At 47.5% G+C, this 26,544-nt stretch overlaps 1 protein-coding gene across 1 annotated transcript; it reads left to right on the forward strand.

Moving 5' to 3' along the window:
* Positions 1 to 4,640: 4,640 nt before the first annotated feature.
* Positions 4,641 to 18,468, forward strand: TNFAIP8L1 (TNF alpha induced protein 8 like 1). Its single transcript, XM_083364970.1, has 2 exons — positions 4,641 to 5,599; positions 17,772 to 18,468. Exon 2 carries the CDS (start codon positions 17,777 to 17,779, stop codon positions 18,335 to 18,337), a length of 561 nt encoding a protein of 186 aa, XP_083221096.1. The 5' UTR covers positions 4,641 to 5,599; positions 17,772 to 17,776; the 3' UTR covers positions 18,338 to 18,468.
* The last annotated feature ends 8,076 nt before the right edge of the window (positions 18,469 to 26,544 follow it).

Below are 26,544 nucleotides of genomic sequence, written 5' to 3' on the forward strand. Positions count from 1 at the left end.
TTAAGGAGATGCCTGATTTGATACCTAGGATGCTGGCAGCAGCCCGTGTCAACCATTAGTGCCAGTCAGTTTGAGTGTTCAGTTGACTGAGTTTCATGTTTTATGAATAAAAGTTTTATAATAATAATAATAATAATAATAATAATAATAATAATAATAATAATAATAAAAAATAAAAATAATAATAATGCCTTTAAGCAAGAACTGGTGGGAGTCGTAAAATAGAGAAAGTCATAGAAAATGATAAAGTTAAACCGCTCTGGGACTTTCAGAATTCAAACAGACAAGCACCCGCAACATAACACCCCGGACTTAACAATTGTCGATAAGAAAGACAAAAAAGTCTGGATAGTGGACGTGGCAGTGCCTGGAGACGGCAGAATAGAGGAGAAAGAACGGGAGAAGATCGCAAAATACAAAGACCCACAAATAGCAATAGAACGACTGTGGCAAAGGCAAGCAAGGGTGGTACCAATAGTAATAGGTGCCTTGGGTGCAATCCCAAAACAACTGGAGCGCCACTTGGACACCATCATCGGCATTGACAAATTCGCCATTAGTCAATTGCAAAAGGCAGCCTTACTAGGAACTGCTTCCATCCTGCGTCGAGATCTGGAATACCCTCAAACATCCACACCTGCCTATCCCAGGTCTTTGGTAAGGACTCGATAGGTAGACAAAAATGCCAAAACCAGTCTGGACATCTGGCTGACTGTGCGATGATGATGATGATGATGATTGTTGTTGTTGTTGTTGTTGTTATTATTATTATTATTATTATTATTATTATTATTATTACAAAACAACAACAACGACGATGATGATGATGATGATGATGATGATGATGTTGGAAGGGACCTTGGAGGTTATCTAGTCCAACCCCCTGCTCAGGCAGGAAATCCTATTCCATTCTGGACAAATGGCTGTCCAGTCTCTTCTTAAAAACTTCCAGCGTTGGAGCATTCACCGCTTCTGGAGGCAGTTTGTTCCACTGGTGAATTGTTCTCACTGTCAGGAAATTTCTCCTTAGTTCCAGGTTGCTTCTCTCCTTGATGAGTTTCCATCCGTTGCTTCTTGTCCTGCCTTCAGGCACTTTGGAGAACAGCTTGACTCCCTCTTCTTTGGGGCAGCCCCTGAGATACTGGAACACTGCTATCCTGTCACCCCTCACTCTCCTCTTCCTTAAACTACACATACCCAATTCCAGCAACCGTTCCCTATATGTTTTAGCCTCCAGTCCCCTAATACTCTTTCTTGCTCTTCACTGTACCCTTTCTAGAGTCTCGACATCTTTTTTACATCTGGTGACCAAAACTGGATGCAGTATTCCAGGTGTGGCCTTACCAAGGCATTGTAAAGTGGTATTAGTACTTCACGTGATCTTGATTCTATTCCTCCGTTAATGCAGCCTAGCACCGTGTTGGCTTAGAACAGGGGTCCCCAACCCTCCCCCGGTGCGTGGACTGGTACCGGGCCACGGCATGCCAGCACCCGGTCCACACAAAGAAGCAAAGCCGCATCTGCGGGATGCAGGAAGTAAATGAAACCAGTCCCCTTTCGGTCCATGGAAAAACTTCTCTCCACGGAACCGGTCCTCGGTGCCCAAAAGACAGGGATCGAAACTCATCACATGTGCAGATGACGCTAAGCTGGCCGGAAGAGCCAATAGCCTTAGTTCTACAATTGTTTTGTACCAGATACAACCCACAACCTTTGTTGCCACCCTGTGTTTTTTTTGTGTGTGTGTGTTTTTGCTCTCACTGAGATATGAACCACTAGGGAATCCTGGCTTCTGCTTGAGCAGCGGGCTGGACTAGAAGACCTCGATAGTAGTAACTGTGAGAGGGATCTTGGAGTCCTAGTGGACAATCGCTTAAATAGGAGCCAGCTGCAGCTGCCAAAAGAGCCAACAAAGCTGAGGGAAGGAAGGGGAGGGCAGAAGGAAGGGAAGGGAAGAAGACATAAATGGATGAGGGGAGGGGAGGGGAGGAGAAAGAGGGGAGGGGAGGAGAGGAGAGATGGGAGGGGGAGGGGAGGAAAGAAAACATAAATGGATGGATGAGAGAGGGGAGGGGAGGAGAGGACAGAGGGGAAAGGAGGGGAGGAGGGGAGGGGAATGCAATGGAGGGGAATAGAGGGGAGAGGAGAGGAGAAAGAGGGGAGGGGAGGGGGGAGGGGAGGGGAGGGGGAGGGAAGGAAAGAAATAAATGGATGAGGGGAGGGGAGGGGAGTTGGAGGGAGGAGAGGAGAAAGAGGGGAGGGGAATGCAATGGAGGGGAATAGAGGGGAGAGGAGAGGAGAAAGAGGGGAGAGGAGGAGAGATGGGAGGGGAGGGGAGGGGGAGGGAAGGGAAGGAAAGAAAAATGGATGAGGGGAGGGGAGGGGAGTTGGAGGGAGGAGAGGAGAAAGAGGGGAGGGGAATGCAATGGAGGGGAATAGAGGGGAGAGGAGAGGAGAAAGAGGGGAGAGGAGGGGAGATGGGAGGGGAGGGGGAGGGAAGGGAAGGAAAGAAAAATGGATGAGGGGAGGGGAGGGGAGTTGGAGGGAGGAGAGGAGAAAGAGGGGAGGGGAATGCAATGGAGGGGAATAGAGGGGAGAGGAGAGGAGAAAGAGGGGAGGGGAGATGGGAGGGGAGGGGGAGGAGGGGAGGGGAGGGGGAGGAAAGGAGAGGGGAGAAGGGAGGGAGAGGTAGAAGAGAGGATTAGAAAATGGAGAGGGGAGGGGAGGGTGGAAAGAAGGAAGGAAGGTAAATTAGATGAAGGAGAGGAGGAAGATTCAGAGGAGGAGGGGAGAGAGAAGGAAGGAAGGAAGGAAGGAAGGAAGGAAGAAAAGCAAGCGAACGGAGGAGGAAGGAAAGGAAAAGAAAGGAAGAGGGGAAAGATACACTCTGTCCATGCTCAGAGGCGCCGGCTGCTTCCCTGGGGGGCTGGCCTGGCTCGGAGCCCCGGGGTCTGGCAGGGCCGGGGCGGAAGCGGAGGAAGCAGCCGCAGGGGAAGACAAAAAGGGTCAGGCGGCCTGGGACTCGGCCTCGTTCGCCCCCAGCTCGGTTGCCGCGGCTGCGGCTGCTAAGAGACCCCGAGGGGGAAGGGAGCGGGCCAGACTCACTCTTTCTTTTTCTTTCTTTCTTTCTTTCTTTCTTTCTTTCTTTCTTTCTTTCTTTCTTTCTTTCTTTCTCTTTCTTTCTTTCTTTCCTTCTTTCTTTCTCTTTCTTTCTTTCTTTCTCTTTCTTTCTTTCTTTCTCTCTTTCTTTCTCTTTCTTTCTTTCTCTCTTTCTTTCTTTCCTTTCTTTCGTTCTTTCTTTCTTTCTCTTTCTCTTTCTCTTTCTTTCTTTCTTTCCTTCCTCCCTCCCTTTCTCTTTCCTTCCTTGCTCGTTCTTTCTTTTCTTTCCTTCCTTCCCCTCTTCTTTTACTCTCTTCTCCTTTCCTCTCTTTCCATTTTCTTTCTCTTTTCTCTTCCTCCTTCCCTTCCTTCTCCCTTCCTTCCTTCCTTCCTCTTTGAACTCTTTTCTCCTTTCCTTAGCCCCTTTCCTTAATCCCCTCTTCCTTCCCCCCTTCCTTTTTCCTCTCCTTTTCCTGCTTTCCCTTCCCGTCCTTTTCCCCCTTCCTTCCTCCCTTAGGAAACGAGAAATTACATTATTATTATTATTATTATTATTATTATTATTATTATTATTATTATTATTATTATTATTATTATTATTATTATTTATTATTATTATTATTATTATTATTATTATTATTTATTATTATTATTATTATTATTATTATTATTATTATTATTATTATTATTATTATTATTATTATCATTATCATTATTATTATCATTATCATTATTATTATTATGGCTAACGATTTCTTCCCCCCCCCAAAAAAAGCCAGGAAAAACGGCCGAAAGCAACCGGTCCTTCTCTCCCTCGGTGACCCCCGCTGGGCGGGAACCATGGGACCTGGTCCTCCGCGCCCCGAACAACTGCACGCCACCCCCTTCGCCCCATTAGCTGGGCAGCTGTCACGGGTGGGCGGGGGGCAAAACCTGGGGGGGGGCAGCCTGGTCTGCTATGCCGGGGTCCCAGCAAGCCAAATCCGTGGGGCAACCCCCCCCTCAAACCAGGGCAAGAGGAGGTCTCGTTTAACGACGAACGCAGTTGCGGTCCTAAGTCGAGGACGACCCTCATGGCTTTGGAGCTGCCGGATTGGAGGGTTCGGAAAGCGAAAAGAAGGCAGAGTCGGGTGGATCGCCTTGTCAATCAATCTTTGGCCAAGCGTGATGTTTCTCAAGTGGGGGGGGCTAAGTGGGGTTTTATATGTTGCAGGGACTTAGTTTAATCTTTTTTAAATTGGTCTTCATTTTTGTATTAATGTTTTAAAAATTATACCCTGAGTCCTTCGGGGAAAGGGCGGTATATAAATTCAATAACATTAAATTAATTCAATAAAATTAAATTCAGACAGTCCAGAAACCAAAGGGCAACTTTCCCTTCTTCTTTCTCTCCCCCCCCCCCGTTAAAGCCCTCCCACTTCGGCAGGGCCCGCCCCCCCGCGCCCATTGGTTGGTTCATAGGCAGCCTTCCCCAGCGGTTGGCCACCTCCACCTGCCACTCACGTCTTTCCTCCCCACCCCGCCCCGCCCTCCAGCTCAACTTCGCCTTGAGTTTGAATCGGGCTGTTGCGGGTCTCTCGCTCCGGAGGCGTGTTTGTCTCTCTCTGTGTGTGTATCTGTGTGTGTGTGTGTCTGTGTGTGTGTGTCTGTGTTTGTGTGTGTTTGTCTGTGTGTGTGTTTGTCTCTCTGTGTGTGTGTGTGTCTGTGTGTGTGTGTCTGTGTTTGTGTGTGTGTGTGTGTGTTTGTCTCTGTGTGTGTTTGTCTCTTTGTGTGTGTGTGTGTGTCTGTGTGTGTGTGTGTGTGTTTGTCTCTGTGTGTGTGTGTGTGTGTGTGTTTGTCTCTGTGTGTGTGTGTGTGTGTGTTTGTCTCTGTGTGTGTGTGTGTGTGTGTTTGTCTGTGTGTGTGTGTCTGTGTTTGTCTCTGTGTGTGTGTGTTTGTGTGTGTGTGTGTCTGTGTGCCTGTGTGTGTGTCTGTGTGTCTGTGTGTTTGTCTGTGTGTCTGTGTGTCTGTGTGCCTGTGTGTGTTTGTCTGTGTGTCTGTGTGTGTGCCTGTGTGGGTGTGTGGGTGTGTGTGTGTGTTCGCGCGCGCGCGCGCAGGCACACACACACACACACACACACACACACACACAAAAGAGCGTTGCGAGAGCATCAAGTTTCAACTTTGGACCGAAGCGGCGGTGTGGGATTTCCGTCCGCGGGGGAACCACGGAAAGAAAAGAAGGAAAGAAAGAAAGAAAAGAAGGAAGGAAGGAAGGAAGGAAGGAAGGAAGGAAGGAAGGAAGAAAGAAAAAGAGAGAGAAAAGCAAAGGATCCCTCGATCCACACCCGAGCGTTAGACCCCCATCTTGGGCAAAGAAAGCAAGAAGAGACTAACTAACAAAAGGATCCTCGATTCTTTGCACGAAGGTTTCGCGAAGGCTTCGCAAGATTCCCAGCCACTAGGATCGGAGGAACCGCGAAAGACATCGTCTGCTCGTCTGAATGCGAGAAAAAAACAGGTAAGGAAGGGTGGAAGGGAGGGAGACCGTGTGAAAGGGAAGGAAAGCGGGCTGGGTCGCTTCTGTGCGGAGGGGGGCGGCGAACCAAAGCCGAACCCCCAACTTGATCTCTTTTTAACGGGGTGCTGATCCCCCCCCCACATTTCCTGGCTTCCGCTTGCCGGGCTGATCCGAAGAGGGGATTTCCAGGAACGGGGTAGCCTTACGGCCCAACATTTGCGTCGCTAAGCGAGACATTGGCGAAGTGAGTTTTGCCCCGTTTTGCCACCTTTCTCGCCACGGTCGTTCAGTGAAGCGTTGCAACTCTTTGAGTGAGTAACGCGGTTGTTAAGTGAATCCGGCTTCCCCCCCCCCCCGTTGACGTTGCTTGTCAGAAGCTCGCAAAAGGGGATTCGCGGGACGGCGGGACAGTGCAAAAAAAAAACCGTGTCGTAAATAGGAGTCGCTTTTTTTCAAGCCCCCGAATGTAAATCATACAGGACCACGGGAAGGCAGCCCACGGTCCTCAAGTGTGAAAATCGGTCACAAGTCACTTGTTTCAGCGCCGTTGTGACTTTGAACGGTCGCTAAGCGAACTGTTGTAAGTCGAGGACCTGTTGTAAGTCGAGGACTCGCAGATCTTTTCTTTCAGCCCTTTTCATCCCCCAAAACTCAGAAGGCCTTGTAAGAAATAATAAGATCAAGTGAGAATCCGAGAGCATAAAAATTATTATTATTTATTAAATTTATATAACGCCCTTCTCCCGATTGATGTTGATTTGATCATCATCAATTAACTGGGGAAAAAAAACCCAGCCAGCTCTTTGCACCATGTATTAAAGGATGAGTATCTGTTAAAAAGAATAACTTTGACCATGTGCAGAAATCAAGGTCACTTCCTGATTCTTGGAGGTTTTTAAGAAGAGCCGGGACAACCATTTGTCTGAAATGGTATAGTGTCTCCCGCTTGAGCAGGGGGTTGGACTAGATGACCTCCAAGGTCCCTTCCAGCTCATGCTATTTAATGTTCCTCACTAAGAGGGATATTGTTATTTTTTTTGCATAAGAGCAGGACACCAATCTTTATTGATTGCACACTGCAGGGTTTCCTCGACTTATAAACAGTTCATTTAGCGACCGTTCAAAGTTACAATGGCCCTGGAAGAAAAAAAAAGGACTTACGATTGTCCTCGTGCTTACGACCGTCGCAGAATCCCCACATGATCAAAATCTGGGCACTTGAAAAACCGGCACGGTAAAAGGTATGGGTCGTTCTCGACTTACGACCTAAAGTGAGCCCAAAATTTCCGTTGTTAAGTGAGACATTGGTACAGTGAGTTTATGCCTCGTTTTTCCCAACCTTCCTTCCCCCCCGCTTGTTAAGCGGATCGCTGCACTTGTTCAGTTAATGGCGCCGTTGTTAAGTGAATTCCGGCTTCCCTCTTGACTCAGAAGGCCGCAAAAGGTGATCACGTGACCCCAGGATGTTGCGACGGTCGTAAATATGAGTCGGTTACCCAGTGTCAAGAATTTTGATCACCTGAGGCTCCAACGGCCCAAAGCGTGAAAATCGCTCGCGGTCCGTTGTTTTTTTTTCTCCCCAGCGTCGTCGTAACCTCGAACCGTCACTAAACGAGTCGTTTTAAGTCGAGGACTGTCTGCATCGTTCACGAGTCCTGATTGATTTCCGGAGGGGGGAGGGTTCTGCTGTCCTTTCCCCAGCCCCCCCCCTTTCCCCCAATCTCCGAATACATTGATTCCCAGACCTCTCATCCCCCGCAGGAGATGGGAATTGTAGTTTCATCTTTGCAAGTTTGCAAAATCTGCTTTGCAAGGAAGAGCTGCTGATTTTTATTTTTATTTTTATTTTTATTTTCTCTCTCTCTCTGACCGGGAAAAAAAAAACGGAGAGAAAGCAAGTCAGCAAAACAATAAAACTGCAGGCAGGATCGAAAACTTGTTTAAACACGCACCGGGTTGCCTGCCATTCTTGGAACGGAGGGTCACGGATCAAAAGTAGACGCCCGTTGGATACGAATTCTCGCACGGCTGATCCGGCCTACCACAAGCAGAGAAACATCACGCTTGGCCAAATATTGACACGGCAACCCACCCGGCTGTGCCTTCTTTCGAATTCTCGCTCGGCCTGGAAAGCCGGTCGGCGGATGCGACGTATCGCAACTTGAGAAACATCACGCTTGGCCAAATATTGACACGGCAATCCACCCGGCTGTGCCTTCTTTTCGCTTTCCGAATCCTTGAATCCGGCAGCTCCAAAGCCATTAGGGTTGTCCTCGACTTAGGACCGCAACCGCATTCGTCGTTAAACGAGACCTCCTGTTGCCCTGGTTTGAGGGGGGGGGTTTGCCCTACGGACTTGGCTTGTTGGGACCCCGGCATAGCAAAGGCAAACCAGCTACCGAGCGACCCCTATTTCGTTTTGGTTTTTAAAAAAATATGTTTTATTGATTTTTTTTTAACATAATTTTTTAACAGAATCGCCTTCATATTCGGTAAACACTGTGTTGTCTGGGTATTTAAAAAAACGATCGGTAACGATTAATTTTTATAATTCTGTAGTCCATATAACGGCTTGGCTTCATTTCCTCTTCTTCCCATAATATTCTCTTTTGCCAACCTTAAATTAACACCGTTCTTACGATCTGAATAAATGACACCGAAATGTAGACATTTTTCTCGCGTTTCCGCAAATGACAACCACACCAGGCTCCGCTCGCGCAATAAGACTGTGCACGCTCAGACACACCGTGTCCCGGGGTCCCCTTTGATGACCTTCCGACAAGCAAAGTCCAACGGGGGGGATGCCCGAGTCACTTAACAACCGTGTGACTAACTGAACCCCTGCAGTGATTCGCTTAGCGACGGCGGCAAGACAGGTTGTAAAAACAGGGCCGAAATTCACTTAACAAGCGCCTCGCTTAGCAACAGGCATTTTGTGGCTCAATTGTGGGAGGGAGGTGGATCCGATGGACGCTTTTGCTTTTGTGCCCACGGAATGGCTGCCTCCTTCAAGGATGGCTCCGCTGGGAAGACACTGGCTCAGCTCAGTCTCCACAAATTTGGGGGCTCAGTTGTGGTCGTAAGGCGAGGACTGCCTCCATCCTGAGAGTGGTTTTACTAGACTGGGGAGGGCTGAATCTCCCCACTCCCCAGGAGAACATCGAAAGATGTTCAGACTCTGGAAAGAGTGGAGAGAAGAGCAACAAAGATGATCGGGGGACTGGAGGCTAAAACATAGAAAGAACGGTTGCTGGAATTGGGGATGTCTAGTTTAATGAAAAAGGGACGCGGTGGCTCAGTGGGTTGGGACGCTGAGCTTGTCGATCAGAAGGTCGGCAGTTTGGTGGGTCGAATCCCGAGTGCCGCGTAGCAGAGTGAGCGCCTGTTACTCGTCCCAGCTTCTGCCAACCTAGCAGTTGGAAAGCACGTAAAAATGCAAGTAGAAAAATAGGGACCACTCCGGTGGGAAGGTAACAGCGTTCCGTGCGCCTTTGGCGTCTAGTCATGCCGGCCACATGACCACAGAAGACGTCCTCGGACAAGCGCTGGCTCTTCGGCTTTGAAATGGAGATGAGCACCGGCCCCTAGAGTCGGAAACGACTAGCACGCGTGTGCGGGGGAACCTTTACCTTTACCTTTAGTTTAATGAAGAGAAGGATGAGGGGGGACAGGATAGCAGCGTTCCAATATTTGAGGAGGGGGTCAAGCTGTTCTCCAAAGCGCCTGAAGGCAAGAGAAGAAGCAACGGATGGAAACTAGTCAAGGAGAGAAGAAACCTAGAACTGAGGAGAAATTTCCTGAGAGTGAGAACAATTAACCAGTGGAACAACCTGCCTGCAGAAGCGGTGAATGCTCCAACACTGGAAGTTTTTAAGAAGAGACTGGACAGCTATTTGTCTGAAATGGTGTAGGGTTTCCTGCCTGAGCAGGGGGTTGGACTAGAAGACCTCCAAGGTCCCTTCCAACTTTATTATTATTGTTGTTGTTGTTGTTTCTAGTAAGGAGGAATCCTGCCTCGGAGAAGTTGTGACTGGCCACAATTCGGCAAGGCCAGCTGGCACCTCCACCCTGCAAAAGGGTGGAGAAGGATCCAAACATGATTTACGCCCAGCTTCAGGGCGATCCTATCATCCTAGGCGTGCCAGCCACAATCGCAATTAGAAGATGGAAGAGCGATACAGAACAAACAAGCAGGGAATCGGCTGCCGAAGAATAATTACAGTTTGGGAAATGAGTAAAGGCGGAGGAATCGGCAGAGCTGCTTCCCGACTTACAACCATTCCTTTAGGGACTGTTCGGCCATGAAAAAAAAAAAGAGAGAGAGACTGGGGCCCGTTTTTCGCACTCGCGGCCGTTGCAGCCTCCCGGGGAGGGGGGTATCACGTGATCAAAATCCAGAGGCCACTGGCATGGATTTAGGACGGGTTGCAGCGTCCCGGGGTCATGTGATGCTTTTTTGGGGGGCGACCTTCTGACAAGCCAAATCGAGGGAGGAGGGGTGGAAAGCCGGATTCGCTTTAACAGGCAGGCTGCTCGCTTATTCGCTGCAGAGATTCACTTAACGACGTTGGCGAGAAAGGTCGTACAGCGGGGCAAAAATTCGCTTAGCGAAGGTCTCGCTTAGCTACGGAAACGTTGGCTTTAATTGCGGTGGTTTTAAGTCAAGGACGACCTAGAGAATGTATTGATGAAATGAACGCGAAAGGGTTGTAATGAATGAATGGAGGGAGGGACGGAGGAATGAATGAATGAATGAATGAATGAATGAATGAATGAATGAATGAATGAATGAATATTGCTACTTTTTTTCTGGATTCCCAGCTGAACAGTCAAACAAGCCAGTAGCTCCTGCTTTGGACAGTAAGCAGAATCTCAGATAAGGAGGCCCTGAAGCCAGTGCGCCCCTTTGCTCTCCCAGAGGTAGACTGCTCCTGGTTCTGGGGGCTTTTTTTATCGTCAAGATGGAGAGCAAGACATCCTTCTCTTCTCCATGAAATTTCATCACAAAAAGAACAGCCCAGCTGGATTAGACCTCCATGCTCTTCTGAGCAGCCGACAAGCCGAGCGCAGGCATCTTCCAGATGTTTCAAACTACAATTCCCATAAACCCTCACCAAGGCCCTGCGGGCTGGGACTGCTTGTAGTTAAAGTCAGAGGCACTGGGAAAGAAGCACCAGATGATGATGATGATGATGATGATGATGATGATGATGATGATGATGATGATGATGATGACGGGGTTGGAAGGGACCTTGGAGGTCATGTAGTCCAACCCCCCGCTCAGGCAGGAAGAACCTATCCCATTTCGGACAAATTGGCTGTCCAGTCTCTTCTTAAAAACTTCTAGTGTTGGAGCATTCACTGCTTCTGGAGGCAGGTAGTTCCACTGGTTAATTGGAGAAAATTTCGCCTTAGTTCTAGGTTGCTAATCTCCTTGATGAGTTTCCATCCGTTGCTTCTTGTCCTGCCTTCAGGCGCTTTGGAGAACAGCTTGACTCCCTCTTCTTTGGGGCAGCCCCTGAGATACTGGAAGACTGCTATCATGTCCCCCCTCGTCCTTCTCTTCATTAAACTAGAGATACCCAATTCCAGCAATCGTTCCTTGTATGTTTTAGCCTCCAGTCCCCTGATCATCTTTGTTGCTCTTCTCTGCACTCTTTCTAGAGTCTCGACATCTTTTTTACATCGTGGTGACCAAAACTGGATGCAGTATTCCAAGTGTGGCCTTACCAAGGCCTTGTAAAGCGGTATTAACACTTCAGGTGATCTTGATTCTATCCCTCTGTTAATGCAGCCTAGCACTGTGTTGGCTTTTTTGGCAGCTGCAGCACACGGCTGGGCTCCTATTTAAGTGATTGTCCACTAGGACAATTATTTAATGTCATTTATCCATCTTCTGGATGAGAGTAAAGTTAGGGGTCTTCCCATAATGACGGATGGCAGAAAACCTCCCATTTTTGGCCTTTTATTAAAAGGAGAGAAGCTTGTGAAATAAAGGGCGGAGCCTAGTCAATCAGGAGGCGGGGCCTGGTGGATGAACATTTATTATTATAGCCCCTCCCACTCCAATGGATTCTTAGTTCTCAGCTATGTGAGTAAAAGGTCTGCGACATAGGGGAGGAGCTTTGTCAAGAGTGGGAGGAGCTAAGGGCAAACATGTTTAGCTACAGGCCCACCCCCCTCCCCTGAGATTGTGATGCAATATTTAATCACATTTATTTTAATCCCATTTATATCCCGCCCTTCTCTGAAGACTCAGGGCAGCTTACAATCTAAGCACAAATCAAATATGCTTAGCAATATCCATGATAATGTTTAATGGTTGCCCATCTTAATTTTAATGCTTTTGTATCTATTGGTTTTGTTACAGTTGTAAGCTGCCCAGAGTCACTCCAGCTGGTGAGATTGGGGGGGGGTGTCATATAAATTCAATAAATACATTTATAAATAGATCTATCTATCTATCTATCTATCTATCTATCTATCTATCTATCTATCTATCTATCTATCTATCTATCTATCATCATCTATGTATATGTGTGTGTGTGTATGTATGTGTGTGTGTGTGTGTATATATACATACACTATTATATTATTATATTATATATAGGGACGCGGTGGCTCAGTGGGTTAGGATGCTGAGCTTGTCGATCAGAAGGTCGGCAGTTTGGCGGGTCGAATCCCGAGTGCCGCGTAGCAGAGCGAGCGCCTGTGATTCGTCCCTGCTTCTGCCAACCTAGCAGTTCGAAAGCACGTAAAAATGCAAGTAGAAAAATAGGGACCACTACAGTGGGAAGGTAACAGCATTCCGTGCGCCTTTGGCGTCTAGTCATGCCGGCCACATGACCACGGAGACGTCCTCGGAGAAGCGCTGGCTCTTCGGCTTTGAAACGGAGATGAGCACCGGCCCCTAGAGTCGGAAACGACTAGCACGCATGTGCAGGGGAATCTTTACCTTTACCTATATTATATATTATATTATTTATTATTTATTTATTTATTTTTGGGACTTAATATGCCGCCCTATCTCCCAAAGGACTCAGGGCGACTAACAAAAATAAAACACAATAATACAAATGTTAAAAAAGATTAAACTAACAATATTGTATTGTATTGTATTGTATTGTATTTTATTATATTATATTATATTATATTATATTATATTATATTATATTATATTATATTATTATATTATATTATATTATTATATTATATTATATTATATTATATTATATTATATTATATTATATTATATTATATTATATTATATTATATTATTATTATTATATTTTATAAAATTTAGAGCCCGCAACCCAGTAGGCAATTTAACCTTAAAACCTCAAATCAAGTTTGTGAAGCTTCGCCAGGGTGGAACCTTAAAACGGTATTTTTCAACCTCGAACCACTGGAAGATGGGTGGACTTCAACTCCCAGAATTCCCCAGCGGGCGGTGGGAATTCTGGGAGTTGAAGTCCACCCAAACTCCAGTGGTTCCGAGGTTGAAAAACCCAGCTCGAGACACGGCTTTCTGACTGCTCTGAGTTCTCTCCTTCCTCCCCCAGGCTGGCCTGTAAATTATTAAGAGATTTATTTTTTTTTCTCCCCCTGTGCCTCCATGAAAAATTCATTCGGTTGCAGGGCTTACGTTTCCCAGGGAGAAGAGAGGGTTGTTTTGCAGAAACTTTGCAAAAGCTATCCATGTGCAAAACTCAAAAGAGGGTTGATTAGGGAAGGGAAAGGAAGGTTAAGAGATGGGAGAGATGAAAAGGAAACTGCCCTGATTTAAGACTCATTGCTAAAGGTTCAACTGTCCAATACTAAACCAACATCTTTTCCATAAAGGTAAGTCCTTGACTTACGACCCACAATTGCCCCCCCTCCCCCAATTTACATTGCTAAGACGTTTGTTAAGTGAGCTTTGCTCCATTTAACAGAATAGAGAGAGTCGGAAGGGACCTTGGAGGTCTTCTAGTCCAACCCCCTGCTCAAACGGGAGACCCTATGCGATTTCAGACAAGTCACTGTCTAATCTCTCTTCTGAGAGCACTCTTTCAAGTTTTGAGGGGCTGCCCCAAAGAAGAGGGAGTCAAGCTATTCTCCAAAGCACCCGAAGGCCGGACAAGAAGCAACGGATGGAAACTGACCAAGGAGAGAAGCGACCTAGAACAAAGAAGAAATTTCCTGACAGTGAGGACAATTAACCAGTGGAACTACCTGCCTCCAGAAGCGGTGAATGCTCCAACGCTGGAAGTGTCTAAGAAGAGACTGGACAGGCCAATGTGTCCGAAATGGGATAGGTTCTTCCTGCCTGAGCAAGGGGGCTGGACTAGATGACCTCCAAGGTCCCTTCCCACCCTTGACATTCTGAGCTGTGCTGATGCTTTGGCAGGAAGCAATGTATCTAACCCAGCTGAATCTGCATCCGTCCAAATTGTAGGTTGATCAAGACCGCTGTAATTATCGGGTTGGTTCAGATCCGAGCAAAACCCGAGTGCCGGGAATTGCGCTCGCTTTGCTTGTTCGCTAAGTATGTAATTACCCAATGGATTCCAAACGGAGTCAAGCTGATTGCCAGTTCAGGAACCCCCACAGCTTGGTTTGATCCTTGCTTAGCTGGCTGAGCTCATCAAACCACGGTTTTCATTTCACGGAACGCGGACTGACCACATTGCACATCCCTCTGGAATTAAAAACAGAGGTCGGCTTCTCCTGGCAACGCCATCTCGGAGCTTTTCCACTGAAGCTCCAGCATCTCAATCAGCTGGCAGTCAGCTGCCTCTAGAACAGACCCCCCCCCCCCGCTTTTCGGCACTAGGGACTGGAAGTCTTTAAGAAGAGACTGGACAGCCATTTGTCCGAAATGGTATAGGGCAGGGGTCGGCAACCTAAAAAAGGAAAAGAGCCACTGGGAACCGGTTCCATCACAAATTAAAAAAAGTGGGAGCCGCGTGCGTGTGTCCATGCACGCGCATGCGCAAAAAAAGTTTTGCACATGCGCAAAACGTTTTTTGCGCATGCGCGGACGCACGCGGTTGCCATTTTTTTAAAAAAAGTGAAATGGAACCGGTTCCCAGTTGCCCGACGGCGACGGCCCCTCTGCAAAGCTGTCGCTTTCAGCAGCTTTGCAGAGGGGCCGCTACAGCTTCCTCAAAGGGCGGCGCCCCTGCCCGTTCGCGCAGAGGTACGCGCGCACCATTCCAAAGGTTTGGGGAGGTGCGCGCGCACCTCCGGTCGTTCGGAGAGGTGCACGCGCACCTCTCAGAATGGGCAGGGGCGCGGCTCTTTGAGGAAGCTGTAGCGGCCCCTCTGCAAAGCTGCCAAAAGCGGCAGCTTCGGAGACGGGCCGCTACAGCTTCCTCAAAGAGCGGCATCTCTGCCCGTTCGCACGGAGGTATGCACGCACCTCTCCAAAGGTTTGGGGAGGTGCGCGCGCACCTCTCCAAACGGGCGGTGCCACTCTCCATTTGGAGAGGTGCGCGCACACCACTGCCCGTTCAAAGAGGTGCGCGCGCACCGGGCGGCTGGGAGCCGCAGGGGACGGCTCAAAGAGCCGCATGCGGCTCCGGAGCCGCGGGTTGCCGACCCATGGTATAGGGTTTCCTGCCTGAGCAGGGGGTTGGACTAGATGACCTCCAAGGTCCCTTCCAACTTATTATTATTTCTTAAGGATCTTCCAACGCACCATTGTTGCTCCTTTGTCGTGCCGTTGTTCGTAATCCCACCGTGCACGATCTTCTTACAGCGGAGGATCCCCTGTTGTTCCTTCAGCTTCGTTGCCTGGATGGGGTTTGCCGTCTGTTGCTCCCTTCTCAATTCTGGCTTTGGCTGCATTTGTTGTCAAATTATTCTTAATTGCTCTTAATTGTTCTCTAGAATGGAGCAGCAGATCTGCTGGTCTTAAAATGTCATTTTTATAAGAATGCTTTACTTGAGGGGTTGGGGTGGGGGGAAAGCAAGATAAGCTGATGGCGGGAGACAAGTCCTGATTAATCTCCAGAAAGAGAGGAATTTGCAATATGAGGCTGCCAAAAATATTTCATCAGAATTTCTCTCTCTCTCTCTCTCTCTCTCTCTCTCTCTCTCTCTCTCTCCCCTCCCTTTCTTTCTGCCTTTGAATCAAATTTGACACCTGGCAAGAATAAAATGTGGCTTGCGGTGCCTTGCAGACTTAACGCTCTGGAGAGATGTTAGCAAACAGAGCAAAAGAGAGAAGACAGGGACAAAAATTCACCGAGGCTGAATGAATCTTGAGTTTCTGACCATTTTTCCTTGTCTAATCTTACATTTTTGTTTCTGCTCATTTGATTTGCAGCTTCCTGAGAACCTGGGGGTGGCGGGGAGGAAATAGGCGAGTGTTTTTCCTAACATCTCCATTTTGGGACAAAACGACACCTCATACAAGCGGCCTGCAAAGCGAGATCTTTCCCTAATTTAGAAACTTAACTTTATTTAGAGCAGGCTTTCTCAACCTTAGGGTGTTTAAGAGGGGTGGACTTCAACTCCCAGAATCCCCCAGCCAGCATATGTTGTATATTCATACGTGCAGCAGCCGGAGCAGCCAAAAGAAACGAACGCAATCCTGGGTTGTATAAACAGAGGCACAGAATCAAAATCACGACAAGTATTAGTACTGCTTTATCAAGCTTGAGTAAGGCCACACCTGGAGTACAGTATCCCAATTGTGGTCACCACGTTCCGAAAAAAGATGTTGAGACTTTGGTAAAAGTGCCAGAGAAGAGCAACTAAGATTATTAAAGGCCTGGAGACAAAAACACACCAAGAACGGTTGCAGGATTTGGATATGGCTAGTTCTAGAGAAAAGGAAGGACTAGGGGGGGACGTGATAGCAGTATTCCAGTATATGAGGGGCTGCCACAAAGAGGGGGGGTCAACTTATTCTCCAAAGCAGCAGAAGGCAGGACAAGAAACATCTAATCAAGGAGAGAAGCAACCTAGAATTAAGGAGAAGCTTCCAACAGTGAGGACAATTAACCAGTGGAACAGCTTGCCACCAGAAGCGGTGGATGCTCCAACACTGGAGGTTTTTAAGAAGAGACTGGACAGTCAGCTGTCTGAAATGGTATAGGGTTTCCTGCCTGAGCAGGGGGTTGGACTAGATGACCTCCAAGCTCCCTTCCCAACTCTGTTCTGATTGACTGAAGCATCTTAAACGTGCCAAGGTTGAGAAACAGTGATCTGGAGAATTCAAATCCACTTTGAGCATCGGATGACTTTGGACCAGTCACTCTCTCAGCAAATCTACCTTGCCACAGTTGTGCTTGGTGAACCTGGAAGGAAAAAGACTATATGTAATCCTTGACATATGAGCATAATGGAGCCTAATCATTATGGGGAATAGAATAGAATAGAATAGAATAGAATAGAATAGAATAGAATAGAATAGAATAGAATAGAATAGAATAGAATAGAATAGAATTACAGGATAGAATAGAATAGAAATAGAAATAGAAAATTAGAATAGAATAGAAATAGAAAATTAGAATAGAATAGAATAGAATAGAATAGAATAGAATAGAATAGAATAGAATAGAGAATAAATAGAACAGAATGGAATAGAATAGAACAGAACAGAACAGAGAATAAATATAACTGGAATAGAAATTAGAATAGAATAGAACAGAATAGAGAATAAATAGAATAGAATAGAAATTAAGCTAAGATAGAAAGTAGAATAGAATAGAAAATAGAACAATATAGAGAATAAATAGAATAGAATAGAATAGAAATTAGACTAGAAAAGAAATTATAGTCTATAGACTAGACTAGATAGAACAGAGAATGAATAGAACAGAACAGAATAGAATAGTATAGTTGGAAGGGACCTTGGAGGCCATTTAGTCCAACCCACTGCTCAGGCAGGAAACCCTACCCCATTTCAGACAAATGGCTGTCCAGTCTCTTCTTAAAAACCTCCAGTCCTGGAGCATTCACAACATCTGGATGCAGGTTGTTCCGCTGGTTAATTGTTCTAAGAGGAAGTTTCTCCTTAGTTCCAGGCTGTAGGTCGTCACACTCCAGTTGGGTGAAATGTTCCTCAGAGGATCTCCCAACCTGCCTGTCTAGATGATTATGCTGTAATAGATGATGAGGTGGTTGTTGTTGGTGGTGGTGATGATGATGATGATGGATGCTTTTTCCTCCCATCTCTCAGGGAAGATGGATCCCTTCAGCACTAAGAACCTGGCTCTCCAAGCTCAGAAGAAGCTGCTGAGCAAGATGGCCTCCAAGAACATGGCCAGCATCTTCATCGACGACACCAGCAGCGAGATCCTGGACGAGCTCTACCGGATCACCAAGGAGTTCACCCACAATCGCAAAGAAGCCCAGAAGGTCATCAAGAACCTGATCAAGATCGTCATGAAGTTGGGCGTGCTGTACCGCAACAAGCAGTTTGGCGTGGAAGAGCTGGTCTTGATGGACCGCTTCCGCAAGAAGGTCCACAACTTGGCCATGACCGCCATCAGCTTCTACCAGGTAGACTTCACCTTTGACCGCCGGATCATGGCCAACATGCTCAACGAATGCCGGGACCTGCTCCACCAAGCCATCAACACTCACTTGACCGCCAAATCCCACGCTCGGATCAACCACGTCTTCAACCATTTCGCGGACTTGGACTTCCTCTCGGCCCTCTACGGCTCTTCCGAGCCTTACCAGACTCACCTGCGGCGGATCTGCGAAGGGCTGAACCAAATGCTGGATGAAGGCAACATCTGAAAGAAAGAAAAAACCCATCGTTGTCTTGAGGACCCAGCTGGGAACGCCGTTGCTTGGGTTTCACCCCCTCTGGATGTGCTTCTGATGTAATTTAGTGGTATTTTAAGAATGAGATTGTGGGGTGTATTGTGTGTTGTTGGTTTTTTTTTTTTTTTAGTTTTTATGGATGGTTTTACCTGGGGTTTCTCCATGGTCCTCTCAAATTTTCTCCAAGGAATGGACAGGGTTTGTAAAGGTTTTGGAAGAAGGCAACTAGGGCCAGCCACCGTTTATTGGGTTGGTTGATTTATGGGAGACCACAATTAAGGACCATCTCCAGATTTGCCCCTGAACAGAACAACAGAATTGGACGGGACGTTGGAGGTCATCTAGTCCAACCCCCTGCTCAGGCAGGAAACCCTATACCATTTCAGACAAATGGTTTTCCAGTCTCTTCTTAAACACTTCCAGTGTTGGAGCATTCACAGCTTCTGGAGGCAGGTTGTTCCACTGGTTAATTGTTCTCACTGTCAGGAAGTTTCTCCTTAGTTCTAGGTTGCTTCTCTCCATGATGAGTTTCCATCCGTTGCTTCTTGTCCTGCCTTCGGGCGCTTTGGAGAATAGCTTGACTCCCTCTTCTTTGGGGCAGCCCCTGAGATACTGGAACACGGTTATCATGTCACCCCTGGTCCTTCTCTTCCTTAAGCTAGACATCCCCAATTCCAGCAACCGTTCTTTATATATTGTAGCCTCCAGTTCCCTAACCATATTTGTCGCTCTTCTCTGCACTTCTGCATCTGGTCTTCTAGAGCCGAAGATGCATGAAAGCAACTATAAACCAAAGATTTGATTTGGTTGGGCCTGCTAACTCTGGCAGTCTTTCGCCGATCTTTCCAAGGAGCCCCTTTGGCCAAGTGGGACCTCAGTGGGTTTCCCCCCCCCCCAAAGTGGTTGGCATTCAGAGACACATAAACTCAACACTTTGAATGGTCCCAAGGAAGGAGAATATTTGCAACTCAGGGTTGAAACGAGAAGTCTTTGGTGCTCTCTGAGTTTGCTTGTTTTCCTGCAGACGTTTCATGACCCAACTAGGTAACATCATCAGGGCTAGTAAGGTGCTGTTTGCTGTCCATTTATATTCTGGTGTCTTGCCTGCCGCATGGAATCAGCACAGCACACAAGCCAACTAAAGTCCTTCAAAACATCCTAAACCAACCAAAAAAACGCAGGAACCGCAGAAGGAAAAAAAAACAGGAGTCATCTACAACGTACAAGGCAAGAACTCCAACAACCACTGTGTAGGACAAACGGGCCAAAAGAAGACTGGCAGAACGCAGCCACGAACACCAACTGGCTGTCAAAAGGCCTGACGAAAATTCTCGAATTTCACAACATGTAGACAGATGTAGCCATAGCTGCAATGGGGAAAATGTGACCGTCCTAGGAACCAGGCCAAGTCCAAAAATGCCGGGGAATTTTCTAGAAGCCTGGCACTCTGACCGATCAGCCATCGGCGGGCACGTAGGCGTTAACCACGCCTACAGAGGATGCGAAAGAGGCAATCAACCAGCCCCCCAAAGGGAGCAGAAAGACTCCAGCACTTCTCCGCCACCAGCAATCAGCACCCGGATCAGCAGAGGTTAACTCCCAGGTCACCTTCGGACCGAGTAAGCAACACCCCAGTGAAGATACGGCCAAGGAGCTCTTAGTCAACGGCCCAACTGAAGAATCCCTAAGACCGCCCCCCCACCCCCACCCCCCGACAGACAGGCAAGACACCAGAATATAAAGTGACAGCAAAGCCCACTCCTTGCTTGCACTGATGACGTTACCTAGTTGGGTCATGAGACGTCTGCAAGAAAACAAGCAAGCTCCGAGAACACCAAGGAACCCACAGTCATTGTTTTCTTCCTCCTCTTCCTCTTCCTCCTCCTCCTCTCCACACACCCGTCTCCCTTCTAGCACTGATAATGTTCCCTAGTTGGGTCATGAGACGTCTGCAAGAAAACAAGCAAGCTCAGAGAGCACCAAGGACCCCACAGTCTTTCTCCTCCTTCTCCTCCTCCTCCCCACACACCCGTCTCCCTTCTAGCACTGATGACGTTACCTAGTTGGGTCATGAGACGTCTGCAAGCAAACAAGCAAGCTCCGAGAACACCAAGCATCCCACAGTCATTGTTTTCTTCCTCCTCCTCCTCTCCACAAACCCCACTCCTTACTAGCACTGATGATGTTACCTAGTTGGGTGACGAGACGTCGGCAAGAAAGCAATCTAGCTCAGAGAGCACCAAGGACTCCACGGTCTTCCTCCTCCTCTTCCTCCTCCTCTCCACACACCCGTCTCCCTTCTAGCACTGATAATGTTCCCTAGTTGGGTCATGAAACGTCTGCAAGAAAACAAGCAAGCTCCGAGAACACCAAGGATCCCACAGTCATTGTTTTCTTCCTCCTCTTCCTCTCCACAAACCCCACTCCTTACTAGCACTGATGATGTTACCTAGTTGGGTCATGAGACGTCTGCAAGAAAACAATCTAGCTCAGAGAGCACCAAGGACCCCACAGTCCTCCTCCTCCTCCTCCTCTCTACACACCCGTCTCCCTTCTAGCGCTGATAATGTTCTCTAGTTGGGTCATGAAACGTCTGCAAGAAAACCACCAAGTTCGGAGACCACCAAGCACCCCACAGTCTTTCTCCTCCTTCTCCTCCTCCTCTTCACACACCCGTCTCCCTTCTAGCACTGATGACGTTACCTAGTTGGGTCATGAGACGTCTGCAAGAAAACCACCCAGCTCAGAGAACAGGACCCCCTCACTTAAATGTCCACTTCCAACCAGCTGTTCACTTAGCTTGGCGATCAGCAGGAGCTCCTGTGGAAATACTTGAAAGTTGGAAGGAACCTTGAGGGCATCCATCTGGTCTGAGAGAAAAGCTGCATTAAGGCGCCCACAATAGATGGGTGTCCAGCCTTCACTGTCAAACAACAAAGGACTTTCTCCACCACCACCACCCTTGGAACATTCATCTAGATTCTGTCTTGCTGTAATTGGACTCCTGGAGGAATGCTTTTCAAACTTGGCAGCTTTTAAGATGGGTGGACGCCCAGAATTCCCCAGCCAGCATGGTTTAAGATGGGTGTCTATGGAGATTCCTGATCAATCCTTCCCTTCCCCACCAGCCAGTCAGAGCTGAAGAAGCTTCTTGGAGTCGAAGTCATCTTCAAACATCTTCAAAGAAAAAGATCAACGTCCAGTTGCTTGTAGAAAAAAAGTGCTTTTGGGTTTTTAGATGGGTGGACTTCGACTCCCAGAATCCCCCAGCCAGCATGCTTTAAGTCAGGTGGACTTCCAACTCCCAGAATTCCCCAGCCAGTCATGCTTTAAGATGGTTGGACTTCGACTCCCAGAATTCCCCAGCCAGTCATGCTTTAAGACGGGTAGATTTAATCTCCAAGAATTCCCAGCCAGCTTGCTTTAAGGTGGGTGGTCTTCAACTCCCAGAATTCCCCAGCCAGCATGCTTCAAAATGGGTGGTCTTCAACTCCCAGAGTCCGCTAGTTAGCATGCTTGGCAAACAAACCTTCCAACTATTTTATCTAACTGAAAATGCTTGGAAAAAGCCCGGAAAAAAAAAAAATTAAATTAATTTCCTCTCCTGGATGACTCCAGTTCCTTAGAAAGGCTGGCGGGGAAGTTGCTTGGCAAATGTTTTTTTTTTCCTTTTGATTCTTTCCAGAAATTAGTGCGAAGTGCAGATGGGCTGGCTTGTTTTGTGTGTGTGTGTGTGTGTGTGTGTGTGTGTGTGTGTGTGTGTTTGTTTGAACAGTTGCAACCCTGCCCCTCGGGACTATTAAAACTTATTTGTTGAAGTACAAACTTCGCTGCAAGAGACATAATGGCAGATCTCGTAATGCTCCACACCCACATTCTGGCAGTTAGGGCGAGGAGGAAGACAAGAATGCGAGTCAGCCTTTGGGATTTAATCTCTGCAGATCCCTCTAATCTGGAACGCTCTCTGCAGATGGCAAACCGGATTCTCCCTTCGTTGGGAGCGCCAAAATAAAATCGGAAGGAATCTAGGAGCGTCTTTTGGGGGAACGTGCCAATTTTATTGGGATTCCGCGTTCGGTCTCTAGAAGTATTGAATTTTGAATTTTTTAAAAAAGCACCAAATCAGGGATGTTTGAAATGGTATAGGCCAGGGTTTCTTGCCTGAGCAGGGGGGGTTGGACTAGATGACCTCCAAGGTCCCTTCCAACTTTATCGTTATTATTATTGTACAGGTAGTTTACCGACTTACAACCAGAATGGAGCCCAAACTTTCTGTCCTTAAGTGAGACGGTTGTCCAGTGAGTTTTTTTTTAAAAAAAAATTCCATTTATATCCCGCCCTTCTCCGAAGACTCAGGGCGGCTTACAAGCTTAGCAGTAGCCTCACTTTACGACCTTGCTTGCCGCAGTCGTTAAGTGAATCGCTGCAGTGGTTAACTTAGTGGCACGGTCGTTAAACGAATCCGGCTTCCCCGTTGACTTTGCTCGTCAGGAGGTCGTAAAAGGGGAATCACGTGACTTTCCCCCCCCCCCGGGGACGCTGCGACCGTCATAAATAGGTTGCCGAGCCTTCGAATGGCTGCCACGGTCATTAAGGGTGAAGAAGGGTCATAAGGCCCTTTTTTCCCAGCCCCCGTCGTACGTCCGAACAGTCGCTAAATGAATGGTCAAGGACGACTGGGTGAGCATCTCAATTTTGAATGGTATGCCAGGAATACGTTTGCCAGATGGGGGAGGGAAAAAAAAAACCACCTCAATTTCTTTCTAATTTTTTTCTTCTTCTCTGGAATGCGAGAAGGGGGAAAAATGGGGGGGGAGGAATTATTATGTTCAGAGATATTCAATTAAGCCTCCGGTTGGGTTCAAGGTTAGATGCTGACGCAACTAAGCCGATCATGTTCAGTCATGTTCAGTCACTCAGAACAGAGGTGGAAGGGACCTTGGAGGTCTTCTAGTCCAGCCCCCTGCTCAAACAGGAGACCTTATACCATTTCAGACAAGTAGCTGTCCGGTCTCTCTTTTTAAAAACCCCAGGGACGGAGCACCCACAGCGTCTGGTGGCAAGCTGTTCCACTGGTTAATTGTTTTCACGCAAGTTTCTCCTTAATTCCAGGTTGCTTCTCTCCTTGGTTAGTTTCCACCCGTTGTTTCTGGTCTTTGCCTTTGGTGCTTTGGGAAGTAAGTTGTTAATAATAATAATAATAATAATAATAATAATAATAATAATAATAATAATAATAAGAAGAAGAAGAAGAAGAAGAAGAAGAAGAAGAAGAAGAAGAAGAAGAAGAAGAAGAAGAAGAAGAAGAAGAAGAAGAAGAAGTTGGAAGGGACCTCAGAGGTCATCTAGTCCAACCCCCTGCTAAGGCAGGAAACCCTATACCATTTCAGACCAATGGCTGTCCAGTCTCTTCTTAAGAACTTCCAGTGTTGGAGCATTCACCGCTTCTGGAGGCAGGTAGTTCCACTGGTTAATTGTTCTAACTGTCAGGAAGTTTCTCCTTAGTTCCAGGTTGCTTCTCTCCTTGGTTAGTTTCCACCCGTTGTTTCTGGTCTTTGCCTTTGGTGCTTTGGGAAGTAAGTTAATAATAATAATAATAATAATAATAATAATAATAATAATAATAAGAAGAAGAAGAAGAAGAAGAAGAAGAAGAAGAAGAAGAAGAAGAAGAAGAAGAAGAAGAAGAAGAAGAAGTTGGAAGGGACCTCAGAGGTCATCTAGTCCAACCCCCTGCTAAGGCAGGAAACCCTATACCATTTCAGACAAATGGCTGTCCAGTCTCTTCTTAAAAACTTCCAGTGTTGGAGCTTTCACCGCTTCTGGAGGCAGGTTGTTCCACTGGTTAGTTGTTGACACCCCCCCCTCCTCCTTCTCTTTGGGGCAGCCCCTGAAATACTGGAAGACGGCTATTCTGTCACCCCCTAATCCTTCTTTTCATTGAGCCTTGGTGGAGCAGTGGGCTGATGCCTCCTTAAGTAACACCAGCTGCCTGCAATTAGTGCAGGTTCGAGTCCCACCAGGCTCAAGGTTGACTCAGCCTTCCATCCTTCCCAGGTAGATAAAATGAGGACCTAGATTGTTGGGGGGCAATTAAGCTGACTTTGTAATAATGCCGCTTGGGGTGTGTTTGAAAGCCCTAACAAGCAGGCATATACATAGAATGAAGGCTACTGCTAAGCTTGTAAGCCGCCCTGAGTCTTCGGAGAAGGGCGGGATATAAATGGAATTAAAATAAAATAAAAATAAAAAATAAAGTAGGCATAACCCAATTCCTGCAGCCGTTCTTGATATGCTTTAGTCTCCTCCAGGCCTTTAAGCATCTTCCTTGCTCTTCTCTCCAGCCGATGTTCTGTGCATCCACCCCTCTCAATTCTGGCAAGAACCTCGGGGTGGGGGGGGAGGGGGCAAAGAGATTAACCACCATCAACAGCAACCAGGAAAGTCCGCAGGATGTGGGTTTAAGAAATCAAAATGGCAACACCTGGATCCTGCAACCGAGGCTCTTCGTGGTTGGTTTGTTTTTTTTTAAAAAAAAAATCTGCCCGTAGATAATTTGCAAAGCTTCTTTGGCTGGTGGGACTGCCCTGCGCGCCAAAACCTCTGGCGCCGATCACAACAGCACAACATTCTGGTTCACAACATCTGACTCACACAACATTCTGGTTTGTTTTGCTTCCGTTTTTTTTTTCCCATCGTGCCAGATCTGGCTTAGCCGTGGATGCAGGCAGCGCCTCGTTCCTGAGATGTACACCTAGTCGCTAAATGGACGGCGCTGAGACAGCGAATCGCTCGTTTAGTGACCGTTCGAAGTTACGACGGTGCTGAAAAAGGGGCCCGAGGACCGTTTTTCACGCTTAACGGCCGTCGCCGCATTCCCCCTGGTCACGGGATGAAAATTCAGATGCTGGGTGCTTACTGGTAGTCTTCCTCTTACGACCGCAACGGGGCCCCAAAATTTCTGTTGCTAAGGAAAAGGTGTCTTAGGTGGGTTTCGCCCCACTTTACGACCTTCCTCGCCATGGTCGTTAAGTGAATCGCTGCACTTGTTCAGTCACAGCGATTCTGGCTTCCCCCATTTGACTCTGCTGGTCACAAGGTCGCAAAAGGGGGGATCGCGTGATCCCCCCTCCATCGTAAATATGAGTGAGTTGCCACGGGTCTGAATTTTGATCACGTGATCATGGGGAGGCTCTATTGGCTGTTAAGTGTGACCTACGGTCGCAATTCCCCTTTTTTCAGTGCTGTTGTGACTTTGAAACGGTCGCTAAACGGACAATTGTGTGTCCAGGACTGCCCCGTAATTCAGATTTACGAGAATTACACTCCCCGGGATCACGCGATCCCCTTTTGCGAGCTTCTTGACTAGCACAGTCAATGGGGGAAGCCAGATCCGCTTAACAACCGCCTTACTAGCTTAACAACTGTGGCGATTTGTTTAATGACTGTGGCGAGAACGGTCGTAAAATGGAGCAAAGCTCGCTTCACCAAGGTCTCACTCGGCAACATAAATTTTGGGGCCATACGTTGAGGACTACCTGTCGCAGCAGCGCGCAACTTCACAACGTCTGGCAGCCGCTGGTAGGGTGTAAACCAGGATTGTCCAACATTGGCCACTTTTAGACTGGCGGACTTCAACTCCCAGAATTCCCCAGCCAGCGATGCTGGCTGGGGAATTCTGGGAGTTGAAGTCCGCCAGTCTAAAAATTGTCAAGATTGGACATCCCTGAGATAGACAGTCTGACAGCAGCAACATGGGTGTTTATCCCAGAGTTTGGGTGTTTTGTTTTTAAACCCCACCTGGGAATCTGGTAGATCACCCAGGGATCCACCTCTACACTGAGCTACCGCAGTTTGAGCCAAACGAAAGAAATTGAAAAGAAGGTCAACACACTGAACGGGCACCCAGCCAAGCACAGCTGGCGTGGGCCGTCTCGGCACGCTGCAGAATGGCTTTCCGGGCAGGCAGTCTTTTGTCTGCAAACAAGCATTCCAGCAAGCCCACATCGGAACACATTTGCTCGTGACATTAAAGCGGTGGAAACAAAACCCTCCAATGGGTAACCGCATTCAGACATGCAGTGGTTTTGATGGCCTTCAGATGCCAGCTGGGAGCTTGAACAGTCTCTGGTTGGTGTATAAATGGTGTCAAGCCATGCTAGATAATGTAGTTTGCTGCA

This window comes from Vipera ursinii (assembly GCF_947247035.1).
Source record: "Vipera ursinii genome assembly, chromosome: 1".
NCBI classification, from domain to species: domain Eukaryota; kingdom Metazoa; phylum Chordata; class Lepidosauria; order Squamata; family Viperidae; genus Vipera; species Vipera ursinii.

Bases quoted from the DNA above. Each gene is read 5' to 3' on its own strand.
- TNFAIP8L1 (XM_083364970.1), top strand. From the start codon at position 17,777: ATGGATCCCTTCAGCACTAAGAACCTGGCTCTCCAAGCTCAGAAGAAG.